This window comes from Apodemus sylvaticus, chromosome 9, assembly GCF_947179515.1.
Source record: "Apodemus sylvaticus chromosome 9, mApoSyl1.1, whole genome shotgun sequence".
In the NCBI taxonomy this organism is placed as follows: Eukaryota; Metazoa; Chordata; class Mammalia; order Rodentia; family Muridae; genus Apodemus; species Apodemus sylvaticus.
In genome coordinates this window covers 15,772,865-15,795,631 of record NC_067480.1, presented here as the reverse complement: position 1 = coordinate 15,795,631, position 22,767 = coordinate 15,772,865, and the positions used below count along the sequence as shown (strand labels likewise).

At 39.5% G+C, this 22,767-nt stretch overlaps 1 protein-coding gene across 9 annotated transcripts in view; it reads left to right on the top strand.

The window, feature by feature from the left end:
* Positions 1 to 22,767, top strand: part of Pam (peptidylglycine alpha-amidating monooxygenase) — a 273,258-nt gene that overhangs the window by 93,138 nt on the left and 157,353 nt on the right. For all 9 annotated transcript variants that reach the window (XM_052192590.1, XM_052192587.1, XM_052192592.1 and 6 more), the window contains exons 2-3: positions 20,758 to 21,165; positions 22,111 to 22,231. In XM_052192590.1, coding sequence (XP_052048550.1) covers positions 21,059 to 21,165; positions 22,111 to 22,231 — 228 coding nt within the window. In that variant the 5' untranslated portion in view covers positions 20,758 to 21,058. The remainder of the gene's footprint in view (positions 1 to 20,757; positions 21,166 to 22,110; positions 22,232 to 22,767) is intronic.

Below are 22,767 nucleotides of genomic sequence, written 5' to 3'. Positions count from 1 at the left end.
CCATGAAACAGACTTTATTGTTAGCTGTCCCTCCCTGTGTTCTCTCCTTATTCTCTCTGCAGGAGGATGATAAGGTTGTAGACAGCCTGGGTTACATAGCAAAAATCCTGCCTCAAACCAATCACTTCCATTAAATCAAAACATTAAAAAGAAAGGAACATAAGAAAGAAAGAAATATATCTTGCACTATCATCAGAGCATCTGAACTAAAATTATGTGTTTCTAAAGCTTCACGGATTTTTTTAAAAAAATTTATTTATTTATTTATCTATTTATTTATTGTGTGTACATGGATGGTCTGGTCTTTGTTTGTTTCTTGTTTTGTTTTTTTGAGATTGATGCTCCTATGTTTACCAGGCTGGTCTTGAGCTCACATGTATGTACTCCGTGTGCATTTCTGGTACCTTAAAGGTCAGAAGAAGGCAGGCGTTGGGTAGCCCACAACTGGAGCTCTGAATGGTTGTGAGCTGCTATGTGGGTGTGGGAGCTCAGTCCAGGTCCTTTGCAAGGGAACTAAGTGCACTCACCACTGAACCATTCCTCCAGCCCCAAGCTTCACGGGTTTTTCTAGTAAAAGGATTCTTGTATGCAGCAAGCCTGTGCCTCTCTTAAGTAGCCATTCGTTTGGTGCTTAAGTATACTCCAAAATTTTCCTGTGTTCCCCGAGTGCTCCTTGAGCTTTTAGAAATACTTTGGAGTAGCTTGGCTGGTGACAGAGTCCAGATGCTGACACGGTAGCCTGGATCTATGGAAAATACATTGGGTGTGTAAGAGCAGATCTTCTCTTCCTGTTCAATCTGGGGGTGGCCTGGGGGGGGGTGTAAAGACAAAGATGCTGAGCTCTCTCATGCTTATGACCTTCCTTTTCCTGACAAACCCCTGTGAGGTGAAAAGCTTAAGAATGGGCTTTGTTACCTCCTTTAAATACTTGTTATTAAAATAACGCTGGACAATTCAGTGTCAGGGCAAGCTCTGGCAAGATGCCAAGACATTAGCTCACTTGGTGCAAGCGCAAACTCAAGAATTGTTCCTGCGTCAGTGAATCCACATTTCTACAACACGTAGGTTTATTTACTGTAAATTAAAGCATTCACTTCTCTACCTTCCCTCAGTTAAGTAATAGTTTCATCAAAACAGCCTAATTTTGTATTGTTGAGGGATGACGACCTTGGAGAGATAAAATGCACATATTTTAAATCCGTGGACATTTGTAAGTGGCAGTTAGTCAGAAGCAGAATTAGAAGGATGAACACGTTAATATTTTGGTAACAGGTTAAATGCTTTTTGGTCAATCACGCTTCATTTACTGATAGACTTTGTTGTATTTTGGAACATTTAACTGTACATCTGTATTGTCTGTACTTAGGTTGACAAAATAAAGTAAGACCTAGATTTTTCCATTGAAAGAAGAAATATTTATGTCAAGCTCATAGGAAAGTAGAAGGCTTAGCTAACATAATACCTTGGAAATGATGATGATGATGATGATGATGATGATGATGATAGCAAAACAAAACAAAAAACCAAATTGCTTGCTGGACTTCACCACAGACTCATTATTTATAGCAAACAATGAGTTTATAAAAGAAAATGAATTGTTTCAAACATCTGCTGGCTTGGCGTGCATTTTCTGAAGTGTTCTGTGCCTTCTGACGTATGCCGGAGAACAAGGTGCCAACATTTTGGATGTTTTTGATGACATTCAATGAAAAAATTTAAATTCTAATAAAATCTGCTTATATTTTTGTCTTATAACTAATCTTTTAAGTTCCTAAACACTGTATTCTTTTTGTAGAAATAATTAAGTTGAGGGCAAATAAATTTTAGAGTAGGTACTTTGAAACTCTCATATAGTGTAAACAGAACTGAAAAAGGACCCATTGTTTCCATGACACTGTTGACATGTGTTAAGAGTCTCTGTGATTGCCTCGGGTTTCTCATGTGAATAAAGCACAGATAATTCTGTATATGGTGGTAGTGTGATGTGTATGGCCTGGGTTCTTGTCTGAATACCTTGTGGCAAGTGCTACCCTACAGGAGTGCATGCGCCTCTTGCCTGTTGCAGGTCTGTGACATGGACGCTCCCAGCTCTTGACACACATGCTTTGACTCAAGCACACTACCTCTGTTTAACTTTTACCTGAATACCTGTTGCAGGATTAGTGCAAGCTTCAACTTCCTCATAGAACCTTTTAAAATTAGCCCAGCCCTCAGGGTTAACCTTTCCTCTCAGTGCCTTGGTGCTTATTGTTTTTGACACATGGTGCTCAGCACGTGCTCCACTGAGAAGTTAGTTTTCTTTATAGTTATGTAAATAATGGATGATTCACTAGAATACTTTTTTTTAACATCTAGAAGACAAATACAGCTACAGAGACATGTTAGTGTAGATAGAAACTAGACTGAAAAGGATAGATGATGATAATTCTTGTTATTATTTATTATTATTTATTCACTTTATATCCCCTTCACTGTCTCCCTCCTGGTTACTTACGCCCACAGTTCTTCCCCCATTCCTCCCCACATTCTCCTTTGAGCTATTGAGAGCTCCCCTGGGTATCCCCTACCCTGTCACATCAAGTCTCTGTGAGGCTAGGCACATTTTCTCCCACTGAGGACAGACAAGGCAGCTCAGCTAAAATAAAATATCCCACATATAGACAACAGCTTCTGGTAGCCCCTGCTCCGGTTGTTCAGAACCCATATGAAGACCAAGCTTGCCTTTGGCTACCTATGTGCAAGTAGACCTAGATCCAGTGATATGCAGTTTGATTGGTGGTTCAGTCTCTGAGATCCCCAAGGGTCCAGGTTAGTTGACTCTGTCGGTCTTCCTGTGGAGTTCCTGTCCCCTTAGGAGCTGCAGTCCTTCCTCCTGCTTCATTGACTATTTGTTTGGCTGTAGGTGTCTGCACGAGTCTGAGTCAGCTGCTAAGTGGAGCCTCTCAGAGGAAAGCCATGCTAGACTCCTGTCTGTAAGCATAACAGAGTATCAATAATAGTGTCATAGATTGATGCTTACCCATGGGATGGGTCTCAGGTTGGGCCAGTTATATTGGTTGACCATTCCCTCAGTCTCTGCTCCATCTACTGTCCCTGCATTTCTTATAGAGAGGATAAAATTTGGGTTTATAGTTTTGTGGGTGGATTGGTGTCCCTATCGCTCCATTGGGGTCTCTACAGGAGGTGGCCTCTTCTGGTTCCATATCCCCAATGCTGTGAGTCACAGTTAAAGACACCTCCACTGACTCTTTCGTGCCCCCTTATCCCAGGTCTCTGTCTCTTCTTGGAGATACCCTCTACCTGACCACCCTTGTCAGTTTCAGATTTCTAACTTATTCTTATGGGATAGATGATATTTTATCCCTAGTTTACTGTTAACTGGAAGAAACAACTTTGATTCTTTCATCAGCTATTACAGAACCAAACCAGATAATCTCCAAGTAGTCTACTTCAAATGTGTATCTCCAGGACGTCATGTTCAGTCTGGCAAACTGAGGACACGATTCTCACTTTAGCTCCCCAAATCCTTCTAAAAATGAATGTTGAGAGAATTAAAAACGTTGTAAGTCTACAATGATAAAGAACCTAAGAGAGAGCAAATAAAGGAAGAAGGCATATTTTGAAGCAGAAAGAGGATGACAAATCTGTGTAGCAAGAGTTGCTTCCCTGGAACGGGGCTAATATTAGAAATGTAAATAAAGAAAATATCCAATAAAAGGAAAAAAAGAATTAGTTCAAGACATGAACCACCAAGGTAAAATACGCAGGGTTTTACTGAGTCACATGATAAATGCTGTGTGGAGTTACCTCTGCTCAGGTAAGATGCATCCATACTCCACATCTTCCTGGTGACACTTCCTGCACCTGGCTCTATGCCAGAATTCTTTCTCCTCCCAGATCTCCTACCTTCTATTCTATCTTCTCCTATAGACCACAGGTTTCTTAATTGACAGATGAAGCATCCATACAAAAGCAAGATATTCTCTCTACACACTGGCTTCTTGGAGATTTGTGAATACTTTGTTATGATCCTCTGGATCCTGCCAAGGAGTTGGGAGATAATTGCATTTCCCTGATAGAGTTATCTGTCTCTTCTGCTTTACTGTTTTCTTTTCATGTAAATATTTGGATATTTTATAAAGTCCAGTTTCTATGATGAGTCTAGGTTCAGGCTAATGGGGATTACCACATACCGATGAGTTACAAATTGATGTTTACAGCAGAAGCTTCAACATGGTTCCATCCTATCCCTGTTTCACTGACCACAGGAAGTCACATGGTTACTTGGTGGCTAGCATTTGTGATTTCCCTACCCAGCCGGGTCTCCAATTCCAATAGATGTGAAAAGCTCAGATGTTTACTTTACAGCAGATGCAGTATGTTGGAATAAAGACATATTTCCCATCTTCCTTCTGAAGGTTTGGTGGAACAAAATGATAATTATTAGCTGGGACAAAAACATGTTCTTTTATGTCTGAAAAGTGAAAAGACAGCAGAACCTAGAGCAACACCTTAGTACTGTCCTTAACCATTCCGCCTGAAATACTCAGAAGCCCCTGTGCCACTGTTTCTAATGGGCAGGAGAACAGAGACACTCAGGAGTGTGGTAAATGATTCTAGGGACATGGAGAGCATTAGAATTGGGTGTCTGTGTGGATTTGAACAGTCTGTTTTCAGCCTACAGAGCTCCGAGTGATCTGTAAAGGGTTCTCCTTGGGACCAAAATTGAGAGTGCATCACAAAACTCTTACCACATGTGTTGCAGACTCTGGTCCTTAAAAGAAGCCGGGAGGGATCGTAAGTGTTTTCTGCCTTTAAGCAGTCAAAAGTGGAATAGGAAGTTTCTTCTAACCTTTACGGATGAAGTTCTTTAATTTTAAATAACTGTTGTAAATGTATCTTTTATTTGCCTATTTATAGTCATCTTAGATGTTTACTGCCTCCATCTGCTAACCTAGGCCTAGTCTTGAAAGCTTCTCACCTTTGTATAATCTTATCTAGGCCTAGAATGTTTTCAGTCTCTGAGACTTGCTGCTGAATAAGATCACCCCTTACTAGTTCGCTCTGATCTCTGTCTGGCTGGTTCAACTCAGCTGTTCTGACTCAAGCTCCTCTGCAAGCTGACTGATTCAATCCATCTTCTCTTTCAGCCTCTCCTGAATTGTTGTCCTTGGCCTCGTAGTAACTCTACCAATTTGTTCTAGTCTTCTGGCTCCTTCTCATTCTCTGGCTCATTCCATCTTTACCTGTATCTAGCTTACTTTCTTTTCAACCTGTCTCTGTAAACCTCTGCCAGGAGGAGAACTGCCTCTTCTCCTTTTCATTTTTTCTTTCTTGTAGTACTCTCTTAAGTAGCCTCTCTTTCCTGTGTTTTCTGGTGAGGACTGGGTGTTCTCTGACTCATTGGGTATCTCTGACTCATTTTGTCAAATCTTCCTCTGATCTGTCGCTTTGTCTTCCACCGATTAGATATCACTTTTAAACATGGGTGCTTCCTTCTATAAACTACCTTCATTGTTTGGGATTAAAGGTGTGTGCTATGGCTAAGCCATACCACAGCTAGAAACAGATTTTTCTTTTAAACAATACAATGTTAAGGTTCACAGTGTGATCAAATATCCTGCAACCAGTTATCAGACCAAGCATCGTATTCTGGGGTAACAGTCCCTAACTACCTTCTTTGTGCTAGGAAATTCAGGATCTCAAAGAAAGAAAATGAACCTTCAGCTGAAGTGTCTGGACAAAGCACGCATTACTCTTGATCAAGAGGGTGTGCTCAGAGGAGCAAGTACTCAGAGACAGGAAGTACCTTTGGCTTTTAGTCCAACTCAGGTGGTGACTGTGTCTTTTCGCCCATGGCTGAGGTCAAACCTCATAGTCTTTATTGGCTAGTCTGAAAACAATTGGAGCACAGGAAAGGAAGGAGGAAGGAAGTAGTCATGCTCCAAGGATTGAAAAGTAACCCTGCTCCAGGCCATAAGATTTCTAGAAAATAGCAGTGGTTTGGGACTATTTTTTTTATAAATAAAGGCTTTACTTGAGGGAGGTGTATTAAAATATTTGCATAAAAGTCTTACAAGCGTCAGGGCAGATAGAAAATTCCTAATTCCTTGTCCCAAATACAAATTTTATAATATTTTATAGAAAAGACTCATATTTGTTATTTCTTACAAGTGGCATACAAAAGTGACATGGTTGGGACATCCAGTCTAATCTTTGGGAGAACAAAACCAGAGTGTTGATATGAAGAAGAGGAATACAGAGACAGAAGAGCTCCTGCAGCTGCCACTCCAGATGCCAATCCAGAGAACTCTGTGGGGCAGCTTGAGGGAAAGGAAATTCCAGCTGCTGAATGAAAAGTCTGGTCCACTGCCACCAGATGAAGCCTCGTGTAAGGGACAGTGATGAGGAATGGTGGCACTTCATTGACACCAAAATGACAAGTCAAAGATAGAGGGCTGAGACCCAGATTCAGGGGTGAGGAATAATGATATAAATGTTTATTTGGTTTCTAGGGAATCTAATGTAGCCACAGGAAGGTAAGCACCAGAATGGTCATAATGCTTCATACTTCATTCCTTTGACATGGTTTTGGTGTTGTCCACAGTTCCCCACATACTATAAACCTAAAAAAAGATTGTTAAGGAGGCATATGACCAGGCATGTTTTTGGATGTTTTCTGACATTCTTCTGTCTACATTAGGCTGACTTGATGCGTTAATTATTTGAGAGTAGACCTTCGTGAATTGTGTAAAGGAGAAACATTGTAAAACAGCAACTCATGAGTGCAAAGAGCTAGTTAGCATGAACAGATTCATTTTGGGAAAACAATAATGTACTGACATGATAATCCATCTGCTGATGGAATGGTACTATTGTATTCCAAAACCTCAACTTGACTGTGGAGGAGGCCTCTGCTCATTAATCAGATACACTCACCAGTCAGTTTAAAACATACAGTCTTATATGGGCAAATATATGATTGTTTCTATGTAGATTTTTTCTATTAATGTTGACTTTCTTCTTATGAAAAAATTCAAATACAAAAGGTTTCAGGAATAGGACTGAAATGCTTGGTTTATGTCTGTTAACTGTTTTGATTATGTATTGAAGCATCTTACATGATTAAATTTAAAGATTTTTAATGTTAGTTCATTTGCTGTGTCCTTGGAGGGTAATTGTAACTCAGTAAAGGAAATTCTATTCTAGTGTGTTTTGATCTCACATAACAAAGGAAACATTAATGAACCTTTATCTCATTACAGTGTTGTACCAATAGTGATTCAAATAGCAGACGAAAGGGAAATTTTATAAGTTGTAGTCTTTCAGGCTAATAACATGACTGCTTAATTCATTCATTTTTATAATATTTAAACTTAGTATTGGGCTAAAATAAAACTGCACTAATCAAAGTGTTGACCTCTTTGATAAGAGCAAAATGTTAATACTTTTGAAAAGGTAGGGATATAACCATAAAGTTTCAGAATCAAGAAATGAACTAGACCATCTTAAAATAATGATTTGGCTAATTCAGACTGAAACAAGTAGTACTATTGTAATATATTAAAATAACTCTATGGTCCTCAAGAAAAACATAGCAAATTTTAAAAGGTAGAAACATATAAGGCATTTCACCCCTTCCCAAACTTTAGTTTACTTCCTGAACAGTTTGAAGTGTTTTTCTCACACCTTAATTAACTCCTCCTGTATTTGGCATTATCATTGGTCCACCTTTATCACTTAAGTTTTCATTTGTATTTAATTGGTAGATGAAGCTACCAGAAACAAAACAAAACCAAACCAAACCAAAGCTCCTTGATGTCAAAAGAGCAGAAACCAGTACAGTGTATTCAGAATATTCTAGATACATGTTTGAGAATATGTAGCCAGTCTAGATGCTGCTGTCTCAGGGAACATCTGAGTGAGTCACTGAGGTGGTCTTCTGCACCAGACTTTATGAGTTCCAGTGACGACAGGCCAGTGAAGCACAGGCCAATAATGTTGAATAAATAAAGACAAAGAAGTCTCTGAAAATGTTAGTATACATGGGCAGCTTTCCTTGTGTATATTCTGGTTAAGTCTGAATACTTGTAGTTAGTTAGTTAGTTAGTTTGTTTGTTTGTTTTAAAGATTTATTTATTTACTGTACTATGTGAGCCCTCAGTACGATGTCACTTTCTTCAGTCACACCAGAAGAGAGCATTGGATCCCGTTACCCATGGTTGTAAGCCACCATGTGGCTGCTGGGAATTGAACTCAGGACCTCTGGAAGAGCAGTCAGTGCTCTTAACCACTGAGCCATCTCTCCAGCCCTGTAGTTTTATTTTACCAACAAAATGTTTAAAGTTTGGGAAATGACTCTAGTGTTTTCATTTATTTTTTCTTCTGGTGTTAATGAGGATCAAATCAGGGCTTTGCACATTGTGGAACTATGAAACTGTATCCTCAGCCTTTTGTATATATATATTTTTCTACATTAAAGTATGAACTCTTCTAAATCCATAGTTTTTATGCTTAAGAATTTTTGCATTTAAATCTACAAAATCCCTTTAGTTTTTGTTTTTTCTAAATCTCTTGGCATGTGTCATTTCAAAGTTGTCTGGACACAACAAGATTGCTAACAGTGTATGGTTGGAATTATAATGGGAAGCAAACACAAAAAGATTAAAATTTGTATGGATATACTGATTTTAAAAATCCCATTTCAAACAACCAGGTTTCAACGAAACAATTTAAAAGATCCATCTATTTAATAATAAGACTGACTTTGAGCAGATCATGTGAATCACAGTGGACATTATCCCTGTGAGGCTTACTGCTTCTCCATCAATAGCCATACTGCACACTGCACCATGAAAAATGCCTCACTCTTACAGTACCCTGCCCAGGAGACAGGTGAGTTTCACTGAGAAGAATCCACTTGTCTCATATAAGCCCCAAGAACCTGGTTTGGTTCCCATTCTATATTCCATTTGATTCAGAAATACCTAACTGGGTTTGGAATATAAATGTGTGTTTTCTTCTACTGCAGATTACTTGGACCTGTCAGATCTGTGAGTCTGAGTCTATACAGTTTGTCACGAAACATAAAATTGTGACTTTATTACCAGTCAGTTCTTGCACACACACACACACACACACACACACACACACACACACACACACACACACACATATTGTTAATGATTTTGATGTAGCCTTAATAATGTTTTAGTGTTTTACTTGGTTTTAAATGTCCTCCAAAAACTAAATGATAATGTTCTCAGCTAATGGAGTTCTTGGTCGATTGTGCAAACTTTAGGAGGGAGGACATGGTTCAGGAAGTAAGTCATCTAGGGCATGCGTCTGTGGGGGGCGTGGTGACCCTTCCTCTCATTCTGCTTGCTTCCTGGATGTCATGGGATAAACAGCTCTGCTCTGACACGCCCTTCCAACCAAGCTGTCTTACCACAGGTCCAAAATGATGAGGCCAAGACACAGCTGATGGATGTAAGCCTCAATATCTTCCTTTTAAGTAGTTTGTCTTGGGTATTTTATCATAGTGGTTGAAAGTTGAGTAGTATACTTTGGAATATAAGTTGAAATAAATATTAACTATGTTATTCACATGGTTTAAGTTGAAATTTTAGTGGACAAAGTTACTGTCATGGTCCCCACCCCACATGAGTTTTGCTCGTGTGTGTGTGTGTGTGTGTGTGTGTGTGTGTGTGTGTGTATACAATGGGATAACTGAATTGAACAGTCAAGCCATGCTTTTTCTCAACTCTTCAGTAATTGTAAAGTGACTTCTGTCTGAACATGTTCTACTATCTGAAAAGATACTTGAAGATGAGCTATAAATAGATCCAGAATGAAGAGTGCTAAATTGGGAAGATCAAAGAGAGATTTGATATTTCTGTTGGTAAAGTCAAATCCAAAGCCCTAATATTAGATTATGATTTCCCTAGTTCTTTATTCTTCAGGATTGGCCCCAACTGTTTTGTCTCTTTCAAGAGTGCTTTGATAGGGCATTAAGAATGGCCCTTACTCCCAGCCCATGTGAAGCAGGTTGCTAAAATAAGACTTGGACCCATGTTTTCTGACTCCAGTGCTAAGATGTTTGCCCTGTATTTCATACCAGTATGTTCTCCCCCCCAAATTACCAGAAGAGTGTGGGTGAAAATAACTATAGGAAACAATTAGCATGTCTTATTCCTAGGTGTACTATTGATTTTAATTATGCATGATTTAAAAAATGAATTCACTTAGGAGCATTGCTGAATCAGTTATTGTTCATTTAGCTTTTATGTATTTTCATATACTATCAAAAGTGTAACCTGGTGATTGACAATAGTTCCTGCCTTTAAAGTTGGCTAAATCTGAATTTCAGTCCATATGTTTCTCCTTCTACTGGCACCAGGTTCCTTAACTTCTCAATTTCCTTATTTGAAGGGGAGATAATAGTGAATCCATTTGCAGGATATTGTGAAAATCAAAACACATCATATGTGCAAAGTACTTAAAGCACTACCTTCAATAGCATCTACTCTGCAATGTAGATATTGAGTTGTTAATAGGATCATTGCTTTAAAGTATAGATTCTTCAAAGTCCTCATGTTTAAGAGGATTTTCCTTCTTTAATAGAAGGAATCACTTTCCATGTGATCTTCCATTTCTCTTTATTATTTTGGCTAAAACTGGAAACTGTAACTATTTCATATTTTTCCATGAAAATCTGAAAACCAAACACTGTTATAACTCAAGAACAGAACTATCACTTCAGTGGTGGAGAGAGAAGGCAACAGATATGAACTAGGTGTGCTCAGGCCTGTGTCTGGAATGTTAACGCTGGATTCCACCGGTCTCTCATGAGCTTGGAAGATCATGGGCATCTTCTGTTCTGTGCTCTCAGCTTAGTTCCAGGTATATTGCAGATCTCTCTGGGAAACCTTGTAAAGAGGATTAAAGATGGGAAGCACAAAGCCATTCTGTAAGTACCTTGTGAAAGTAAACCACTTCTTCCTCAGCTAGAGACAGCAAGAAACAGTTTACTAGCAATGAAATAAACTCACCACCTGTTTGTGCAGCAGCATCAAAGAAATATAAGAAGGCTTTGATCATTTTCAGGCGGAAGAAAATTGCGAAGCTCTCTGCTGATAGTTCATGGGGGGTTTGAGGGAGCTGATCAAAGGAAACTGCTATTAATATGGACCAGAAATTAAAATCTTTACCCATGATACTTCATTATACTGTGCCCCTTTTACTGGTGGATTGCACATTTAAAACTTCAGATGGTCTTCTCATGATAAATCTGAAGTTTATTGTAGCTTCTATGTCTTCTAAGCAATTGTGTTCAACTATATATGTTTGATAATGACATTCAAATTGTGTAGTTGAGAGACTCAGTGGGTAGTGTGTAGTCTATATTATGCTTAATCCTTTTAGGTTACTGTAAACCCAGTTGCACAGAATTATGTAAGAGGAAAATGTTTTGATGTTCTTTCATGATCTTTAAGAAAAACTCCCATATGCTTTCAATTATGTAATAGAACTATAAGATTATAGATTTCACTTTGAACACTGTAATTATACAGCTGAGAGACTTAAAGAAGACCAAAACTTTTGTAAAAAGAAGAGCTGTATTTGTGGGCATTTTATTGTGAGGATTCAAACATTTGAAATGAAATCAAAGAACCGTTTGCAAACACCATTCACTGCTGTGGGAGGGAAGAAAATCCTTCTGAGGAACACACACAGGAAGCTAAAGAAAATTCACTACTGTTTCCAATAGATTTCTTAAAGAAAAGAATATTTATTCTCTAAGTGCAGGGTCTAGGTCTAAGCCAGTCTACTCCAATGGGTAGCTAGAATGCCTGCCTCTGACAGTTTTTGGGGAAGCAACAAAATAAAGAAGGTAGTGCTTCAGGAATAACTATGCATGTGAAGGTAGAGCGATAAATAGAAAAAGTCATAAAAATCTCATTAAAAATGCATTGAGAGATGGCAAGAGAACACAAGGACAGCAGGTCCTCATCTCCACACCACATCCTCAGGAGGCTGGCTTACTAACATTTGCCTTTAAACTCAGATGGCTGCCTCCCACTAGGACACTCTAGCTTTCTTTTAAGAAGAAGAAACTGCTAACAGAGGCCTTTAGAGCAAGATGGCAATATTAATGCAAAAGATCTTAATCTTTTAATACCTGTCTGAGTGGGTTATTCGGTGATTCATACTTCATGGAAACAACCAACTTGACATTTGAAATTTTGTCAGCTCATTGGGATTCGTTACAAACGACTTCCTGGTAAACTCACTGAGGATGAAGAAGCAAGTTTATTAATTTCTCGAGTGTCATTTGGGCTAGCTTATGAATCTGGTCCTTGTTTACCTCTTGGTCTAGGACAGAAATCACTTAGAGTGGATTTCTCTTTATGGAATAGTTGTGAAACAGAGTTAACAGCCTGTCTGTACCCTCAGGTAGGATGTTGTTTAAAAGAGGAGCAAGGTGACAGCTACAGAATTATTTTTATTTGCCAAAAACTAAATCCTATGCTTAAAAAAACCAATGAAGTGCCTGGTGGACAGATAAGTGAGGACGCCACCTTTGTGACATCATTACACACTGCTAATGCTTTTCTGTGCAGGTCAGCAGTCTCCTGAGAGCCTGTCAGCACACAGCCTGCAGGGCTACAGGCAATGCTGCTTGTAAACCAGGGATTTCTTCTTTTACAGGAAAACATGCTGGCAGGGAATGAGATACCTTTGTGATAGCAAGTAACATTTATATTAGTTGAGGCTGAGAAAGCTGATTAAAAATTATACCTCGTCTTATTTTCTCCATGAAAGTTTTTACAAAACCAACTCATCTGATGACTAACAAACATATATAAAGGGAATCTGATACAGATCTTATAAACAAGCAAACAAATTCATGTTACTTGGTAAATTGTGAATACAGTGCTCCCATGCTGAATGATACCCATAGAAGATATGTCCAGTTCTTCCTCCCAGCCCTATGTTCTTAGAAATAAGACTCAGACTCAATGTATATTTACAAATACCTTGGCCCAAGAGCTAGGCTCGCCTCTGACTAGGCCATAACTTAAAATAACCCATTTACCCTATTCTTTATTCTACCACATGACTGGTTACCCATGTTCAAGCACTATGCGTTTGTACTGTTTACATCTCCCAGGGCTAATCTCTTGTACCTGACACTATCCTAGAATCCTTTCTGCCTCCCACATATCCTATATATTTCCTGCCTGAGCCATAGTCCATCAGATTTATTATTGACAGGTGCTGCATTCATGCAAACATAAAATATTTTTCTGTATAGATACCTCTGAGACTTTTAAACTTATATATTCTAACAGATACCAAGCCCATTTTGATGTACAAGTAAAGGATATTTCAGGGTGGCAGCATGTTAGAGGTCATAAATCCAAAGTAAATCCAAAATCAGTTTGGTGTCTTGCTGATGAGAAAGAACTAAGGCAAGGGATTGATATAGCACTTTCAGATGATAAACTTTATAGATATGTAGGGTGAGCTTTCCCATCCCTCATAAAGAAAAGAACTCTAAACATCAATGATTTTAGATCATTATCACAGCATAAATAATTTTAAGATATCAGGTAGTAAATGGAATAAGTGAGCTAGGTATAAAAAAAGCCAAAGCAAATGAGCAAAAACCACTGTGATGATTATATAGACAGGCCTTGTGACAATGAAAACTACTCCTGACTTCAAAATCCAAGAGCACATAGGAATCTGTGGAGACTGTGGCTAGCCTGTATCCAGCCTGACTAAAAGAAAGACTTAACAACAAAAAACAGCAACAACAACAAAAGCAAACAAACAAAAAACCCTACTTGGCACAGCTGATTGTTGCCAGGTGGAAATGATGGAAATCTGACTTCGATGTAAAATTTTGAAACCATTACTTTGTTTTGGGGAAACGGTTGAGAAGACCCTTGTAAGCCAAACAGAATGTATTTTTGCATCAGATTTGAGGCATAGCTATTTGCCTTTGCTTTTTTTCCTCCTGTGTTGCTAAATGAGCAATGTCTGTAAAGTTGAAGAGGAAAGTTAATGCTTCCCACTGAGGGAATGAGTAGAAGGCTAGTTTACATTGTACAGCTGTCTGTCTACCCTGAGCGGGATTGCCTGTTCTCACCATGTTTTAGTTTCCAATTCTGTAAAAGAGGAATGGCCACGCAAACTTCTTTACTGAGAATTATGGTGAAATGCCTACCATCACAGAGGACCTGGATAGAATAATTGCTTGATAAACATGGATGATCCTCTGAAATATGAAGGGTCTGTTTTGTGTTGAATGGTATTTAAGAAAGGGATGCTGAAGCCCAACAGTCAGCATTAGAGTCCAGGCTCTGCTCCTTCATAATTAAAACAGTAAGTCAATTTTCCTGGGACTTAGATTCCTCATCTATAAAAGAGGAGTGAATACCCAATCCTCAAAGCAAGAATTCAGTGAGTGTGGTGTGTGTGTGTGTGTGTGTGTGTATTCAATACATATGTATCTATTCAATAGAGAGCATACATGGAAGTAAATGTTTTCTGTTGTTTTCATTGTCTTTGGAGGCTCTATATTCTTAGAATTTATGTGAATTAAAAGGGAATGACACTGCATTGGTTAACAAAGTAAACTTCATCTTAATGAACTATAACAGGAATTCTCGGGCAGGGTTATTTTACCCATCTGATGACATTTGACAAAGTCTGTTGACATTTTAGGTTGCCACAGCTCAGAGGAATGCTGCTGGCTTCTAGTGTGTGAGGGCCAAGGCTATGACTAAACATCTGGTGATACAAAAGACAGCCTGGCAAATGTTAATAGTGCTGCACGGCTAGGAAACTGCACCACAGCTATATTACCAGCACAGCAGTTCGTCTGTGGTCTTCCTAAGCAAGGAAAAGGCTGTTGTTTTCCTTAAACATCACCTAACTCTAAGGTAACCTATAAATTGAAATATGAAGACCCTCATTCATTAAGATATTTTTAAAGGCATATATGGCTGTCTTTTCTAGTGGTTATAAAAGAAGCCCTAGCTGATGAAAATTAAATTTATGTCACAAAAGCATGTCAATAGAAGGTGGTAGTCCCCTCACCGCTTTGTGTAAAAAATATTATTTGAAATGCAATCGTTTAAGTTGGAGTATCTCTGACTTTTTAAATACAACCATTTACTGTCTATAATTTGCTTTAGCAAAGTTAACTTCTTTCCTTTCCATTCCTGAATAATACAATCTGAAAGTCATTAGGTGGAGTACAGCAGATAGACATTCCAGCAATGGGACAGGTGTCAGGTCATAGAGCCTACAGGAGGAAGGACATTTGGACATGGTTGGACTGGGGACATGGTGTTTTAGTCAGCTTTCTGACAGTGCATCAGATACTTGAGACAAACACTTTGTAAGAAGACAGGCATTGGTCCACAGTAGATTGGCCCAGTTGCTTATGAGCCTGCTGTATTACAGCAGTCCTCTCAGGGAGAGTGTTGTAGGGCACAGCCATTCACCTCATTGCTGAGAACACAGGATAGAAAGAGAAGAGATCTAGTTTCTCCTTATCAGCTTCGAAAGCATGCATTCAGATCATCAACACTCCCTTTAGGCTTCACCTCTTAAAGATAAATGTTCTGCCACCTTCCGATGGTGTTAACACATCCTGTGGAGACGCTTCAGTGTCAAGTGAATCATGTGGTACTATCAGAATCCAAATAGGGTGACCAGTTGGGATGTCAACGAAGGCCAAGTGGGATGAAGAATGGGAAGTCCTACTACTCTAAGAATTATGGTCAAAAGGCAAAGAGACACAAAGGTAGCTTTAGAGAACTACAACTGAGATAATTTTAGCACCAAAACAATCTGCTTAAAAGACAGTAACCTTAAAACCCATTGAACAAAACAAAGAACCGGGAGCCCATGGTGATACAAAGTTGAAGTTAATAAGTTGAAAGTCTGATGAAAAAGTTACTTATGAAGTAAAAATAACCTCCCCCACCAAAAACATTGATTAAAGGGGAAAATAGTAACTGTACAGAATAGACTACTTTAAAACAGTCAACATGCACATGGTCTTAACAAGACAAAATTCCAAAAAAGGAAAGCTCCCAGGGGGTGGAGCTCATCTGTGTGGCCAATAGAATGGCATATTATACATACATTTCTGGTGCTGCAATCATAGAAGACTACACTGTGAGAAGCCAGCTGCCAATAGTAGGGATACCCAAGCAGCCTTCAAAACAAGACCACAGAGTGGGGGGTGTTTATCTTCCGATACCTAGCACTAACTGCTAGCCACATAGTAGGAGGCACTTTTAAGATTTTTAAGTTAGAGTATTTATTTGTGTATGTATGTATGTATGTATGTATGTATGTATGTATATATGTATGTATGTATGTTTTCACATCATACATACAGAGAGCTAGAATACTCCATGTGGGTCTTGAGAATTTAAGTCTCAGGTCTCCAGGCTTAACAGCTGCTCCTTTAGATGCTATAACATCTCATAAGCCCAGATACACCTGTTTTCAAATGGAAATCTCCCTAAAATATCTAGGAGCATTTAATCAGAAGGTCAATAACTTCATCTTTAATATTTTTAGAAATTAGATATTTTTGTACTATAGTTGTGACACTTCTGTAAGATTTTCAATATTTTAGTTATGCAAAGGGAAAATAGTGTATTATAATAAAATGCTCTTGCTTTAAACAGAAACTTGTCATTTTAAAAGGAATACCTTCATATTCTTTTAAAGTTTTATTTAAAAAAAAAACATTAGAAATCTGCTTTGGATGCGCATTTATGTGGTGTCCAGTGCTACTATTCCAGGTGTTTGTTATTTTGAACAGTGCTATTAAACATGTTGACATATTTGTGTTCATGGTTTCGGTTTTGTTCAAGAAGAAATTCCCAGAAATCCAGATGCTGTCTGAATGGATGTGCATCGTTTAGTCAGTCTAGCCGTGTCCTTCTAGCCTCAGACCATCTCCTGAAAAGCAAACGAAATTCATAATTCCCTAGCTATTTTTGTTTTTTTTTCCTTTCCCCGCACTAGAAAGTACTTTCTGAAAAACCGTGAATTTATCTGTCTGATTATCACTGTCCTCAACATTAAGGCACTAAATATGTATTCAGAGCAGCAATAATTGCACACATTTAGTACACATTTGGCTCTGTCCTTAGGAGATTAATTCACTTTTCCTGGAATGGCTTTTATGAAGTAGGTGCTGTGATCATTTCTGTTGGTGGAAAAATTAAAGTATAGGGAAACTGTGCGCTCACTCGGGTGGATAGAGCTAGACACTGGGGCAGTTCTCCGTCAGCGTCTCAGTCCCACTGTCTCTTCCACGCCTCTCACTGAGGATACTAATCCACGAACAAATGGTCAGTAGGCTTGTCTGAGTCTTTAACCAATTACAGACTTCAAGATTTCCTTTTATCTTTATTAAAAGCAGTGAGGGAGACCAATGCTGTCTAAGATCTCTGGTAGTTTTAGGATCGTCTGGGCAGCCCCAACTTACTACCTAATGATCTTCTAGAATTAAAACCCATACAGGTATAAAGTGCAAATCATCCTTGCCTGGTGAAATTGTAGAGGTATAAACAGCATATGTGCTTTGTATTGCAGACGAAATGGGGCACCCATGCTTCCTGTCTCTGGGAAACAGACTTTATTACTGTATCTCAAACACATCAAGTCCTCTTCCCCACCTGGACTCCTTTGCTTCTGCTGTCTGCTGTGCCACGCACACCCAGGCTATGCCTTCTGTTGAAGTTGCCATCCGGAATTTCTTCTTGTTCATACCATCTTGAAGACAATTCCCTTTGTCAGATATCTGAATATCTTTTATGGTCTTTTTCTGAGACTAGTGCTTCCATCCGTTGTGTGAAGTTCTTACCTCCTGAATAACTTACCTAACCCAAACACAGATCACAATGCTTTGTGCATTATACAAAATTAGGTAGTTTTGAATGAGTAAAGGCATGATCATTGGAACATATAATGTGAATTTTAAACATTTTTGAGAGGAAAAAAAGTTGAAATCTTTCATATCCTACATTAATACGGATTATGAAATAAAAACAAAGTGGACGAGGTTAAACTTATTTATTGTCATATTGTAATGTGTATCCCATCTTTGAAAGATTTAAGAATCATAGTTTACTTTCAGTTCTGTAGTAAAAGGTATTGTATTTATGGTTACAAATACCATCTGGGCTTCTGCCCACAACTTCTCTCTTCTTTAAGTGGGTGGTTTAGGGACATCAAAGGCAATAAAAGCAATCAAAGAGTTAAGTGGAATTTTATTTCCAAGGTTAGTACTCAAGGGTGTGTTCATGTTATAGAATTTTAACAATAAGTTTGTTTTCAAGTGTTTTGTTTAATGCTAAGCCTCCTTGCCAGCTGAAACAAACACTGTCCTTGAATCCTGTTCTGAATGAAACAGAATTCCTTTCCTAAGATATATATTTTTCAAAGGAGAAGTTAGGGAACGTTCTATGTTGTCACTTGACAGGACTGGTTGGCCACTAAGACAATGGCCTAGCCTTCAACACTACCATTCCCATCCCCGGGAGGCCTTTCCCTTTACCCAGAATAAAGGTTTTTGTTGCTGATCTCGAACAGGGAGCCAAAGGCAAAAGTTCAAACAAACATTAACAGATCTTTAAAACACCATTGCGTACGCAAGTCACCTGTGGCCCTTGGGTGCTAAGGAACCCTGAGGTAGCTGAACATTAAATTTTAGTTTATTTATATTTGTGTGTGGTGTCTTAACTTAGTGCTGGCTGTAATGAATATTATTCAGTTTATAATTTGTATTTCTGTTCTTTGCTTTTACACACACACACACACATAGCTTCACTATACCATGAATTATAAAGGGAAATTTAGAAGCTAACATACTATTGTGGAGAATGTCTTAAATTATCGAATTATCATTTTTGTATGAGCAATTGAACTTATATCCCGTGCTTTCTAAGCATAAGCTGTATCATGAAACAACTGTCCCCACAGCTCCTGACTTGTTATTTACCATTATTCATCAAATCCACAGCTTTGGTATTCTCTGGACCATATTTATAAATGCGGATTAAACATTTAGAACTCTATTTTATAGAAGTTATTTTCACAATGTGAATGAAATATTTTAAATTAATGCTGACAGTCATTTTCAGATTTAATACCTAATCTGAAAAATGTTCAGCGCAACTAGTAAAGTCAAAGCGTGATTATTTTAGAGTTTAACCTACTGGGGTCCTGGGATTTAGCTTCGTTGAGCTGCTCACAGAATGTCACATTTTATGTGTGGCTTCTGCAGACGACAGAGGGGCATTCCCCCTAAGTCTGAAGGGGCTAACTGAGGATATGGGGGGAAAGCGTACAAACATAAACACTTGGCGAAGGGGGGGAGCACAGAATAGTGGACAAAGATAGGATTGTGACACTCTCAAGCCAGAAATGTTCAAAAACATGCCCTTTTTCTGTAAGGGAGGTGGGGTGGTGTTTTAGAATATAAACAGCACATTTTTATTGGCTTAATTAAGGCTCCAGAGAATCACCCCTTTGGTATTTGCGGGTGCCTGGAACATGTTCTGGTCATGGGAGTCTGTCCAGTATGGGTGCATTTCTGTTCTCCATACTGAGATAGTAGGATTTCGGGCTGAGCAGGGAACACAGCTGTGTTCCCTTTTGCAGCTGAGTATTCATACGGGAGAAATAGAGTGCTTGTGTAGAGAGGAGGAAGAAACATGAGAGGACCTTGATTTAGTACCTTCTTTTAAAGGTTGTTAATTTCCTTTTCGTAAAGCCATTCAGCTTAACAAAGTCCGCCATAGTTTCGACTTCCCTGAGCCCTCAAATCTCTTATTCATAGTACTAGAAAGTTCTTGACCATAGTCTTTCTAGATATACTTCATTTGGAGGAGGGTTAAGACCCTTCCCACTCCTCCCCCACCTTTTTCTAATTCTGTTACCAGTTTCTAAACTTTATGTGGGATAGGGTATCTTTGGGGATACATGCCGTGACGGGAAGAAATTATTGATTTGTATATTAGACGCCAGATTTTTAATGGGCATTTGCAAAGCAGGTATGTTAACTGTAGAGTTTTAATTTGTTTTAAGGTGATGCCGAGAACTTGGGCAACTGCTTATGTAGAGATGTCTGTGCAGGCAGAAGGCATCCCTCTCTCTCTTCTCATCTGTAGCCCTGCTATGCTTGTACATGCAATGCCTTTGTTCTCATATTTTCTGCCTGATTATCGTGGTCTCTAAGTGCTTTGTCTTCGCCTCTCTGGTTTATTCCATGTGCCTTAGTGATTTGCGTGAATAACTTTGTTTACCTTGAACGGAGGTCTGAAGCAGGGCTTTCTTTTTGATGAGATGAGAGAGTGATAGAGAAAGAAACCCTGAGAAGTGGACTAGATAGAAGGGGAAGGCAGGATGAAGAGCCAGGTAAAAATCAGAACAGTAAAATAATAAAAAAAAACAAAAACAAACAAACCCGGAGTGGGGGGCGAGGGGGCGGGGAGGGGGAGAAGGCTAAGGCAGGACAGGGACTTTGCTCAGGGTCTGTGGAGTCGCAGGGTCTTGTTGCTGGGGTGGAGAGAGATCAACAGACCAGCATTTTCCCCAGGCTTGGGCGCAAGCTTGTGAAACTCCTGGTGTATTAAGGAACCTCAGCTGGGATTTGCTGAGGACAAATGCTGTAATGTGTTAGTCATCCATTATCGGGTTCTATTTTTGCAGGTTCCGAATGATGACTGACGCGGGTCTGAGCGATAGCCCTCACAGCCCCTGGCGTTGCGAGCGATAAGGACCCTGCTCGTCCAGCCCCGTGGCTGCACCGGCTCCGGGCGCTCTGGAGGGCGGGCGGCTCCTGCGGGCGGGCGGAGCGGACTCCAGCGCCGCTTCCCACGCGTCCGGAGCGGACAGAGCGGACTGGGCTGGCCGCGCATCGTCCTCGCCCGGGGCCATGAAGTAGCTGCGGCCGCCAGCCCTGCCCTCCCGCCGGCCCGGCCACTGCCCGCTGCCCAGGTCCTGCGCGGACATGGCAGGACGCGCCCGCGGCCGCCTGCTGCTGCTGCTGCTGCTGGGGCTGCTCGCCCTGCAGAGCAGCTGCCTGGCCTTCAGAAGCCCACTTTCTGTCTTTAAGAGGTGCGTGCACGGCTTGTTTGTTTCCTTTAGACAGGAGGAAGGAGGTTGGGGTGGGTTCTGTGAATGCTCCTTAGAAATGTAGTCACTTGGAGTAACCTGGTCCTTGGGAAAAAAGAAATCTGTACAAGGCTGATTTTTCTCTACCCAAAACGTCTTCCAATTTTAGCTCAGTAACTTCTCCTGAAGTGCCCCTTGCATTAAAAGCCCACTCATCCTCCTGTACCTAAGCTGCTACCCTGGCTTTCGAAACTCCAATTAGAAGTTGGGGTTTCCAGAACTAATTGCTCCCTCTTGGGGAAATATTTCAGAAACTGCAATATAGTTGTTTAGACTTGAATGTTTTCCTATATGTAACAGCTGGAGGAATAAAATATCAAGATAGATCGGCGGTGGGGAGAAGATCATTGGCTATAATAGCTCACTAGGAAATATCGAGCTGTATACATGCACCTCGTAATTACCATATGAAATATTTATGTACATGTACGTTTGTAATTCGCACCACAGTCTTGATTTTGCCCTCATATAACTGACTGTACCTAGAAAGACTGTGCATAGGGTTTTCTGTTGTTTGTTTCCCGGTTAGTAATGTTGGACGCTCATAGTTAAAATGCCACAGGGTTACAGTTCACAGTCTTGCCACTAGAATATCAGCATTCGTGTGAGGATGATAGCGTCTTCATTAAGAAGAAATAAATATGTATTATAAGCTTTTATTGGGTCGAACTTTATACCCTACTTAGTTCTTTTGGTTTTATTTTGCTTACAAATTGGTTATAAGTTGTTCATAGACAATAATGTGAATCTGGGAGTTAGGATTATTATAGAGCCATTGCATCTTATAGTTTTTATTAGATCTGTATTAATAATCCTTAAACTTAAGGACATAGGATTTACTTCTACCCTTCCTTTTATGTTCAAGAATGTTCAAATTATCTTCTTAAGGTTTAAAGAAACTACCAGATCATTTTCCAATGAATGTCTTGGTGCCACCAGACCAGTCACTCCTATTGATTCATCAGATTTTGCACTGGATATTCGAATGCCCGGGGTCACACCTAAAGAGGTGCGTGGAATTCTGTACTTTTATCTTTCACCTGTTCTGTGAACTGTCTAAACGTAAAGATAAAGCAAAGCACTTGCAGTTACATCTGTAGTAATGTCTTGGCTTTGGGCTTTCCAGCTGAAACTGGAGTACTGTGAAAGGGGTAAGACTTCAAGGGAAAATATCCAGTTAAATTATGTTTACGAAAATGTTATCTATTTTGTTATTTGTGACTCAAGCAGGAACTGAAAAAAAAATCTATGTTTTGAGATTCTCTGTGGAGAAATGTCCTCCCTAATATAGCATCTAAATATGCACTAAGCTAAGGCAGCAGATTCTAATGAAGGAAAGAACACTGAGCAGCTGCATCTACCAGATCACTGTGTTTTTAAAGTACCCTTCCAAAGCAGCTACCATTACGGTAAAAAATCCTGTTTGATGCCAAGAACTTGAAACACAAAACATTCCACGGTTTGGAAAGGTAAGAAAACTATTCACACAGGTGGCAGAACGAATTTTCTAGAGCTCTGTCTTGGAGAGCTAGCAGCAGTGTTCAC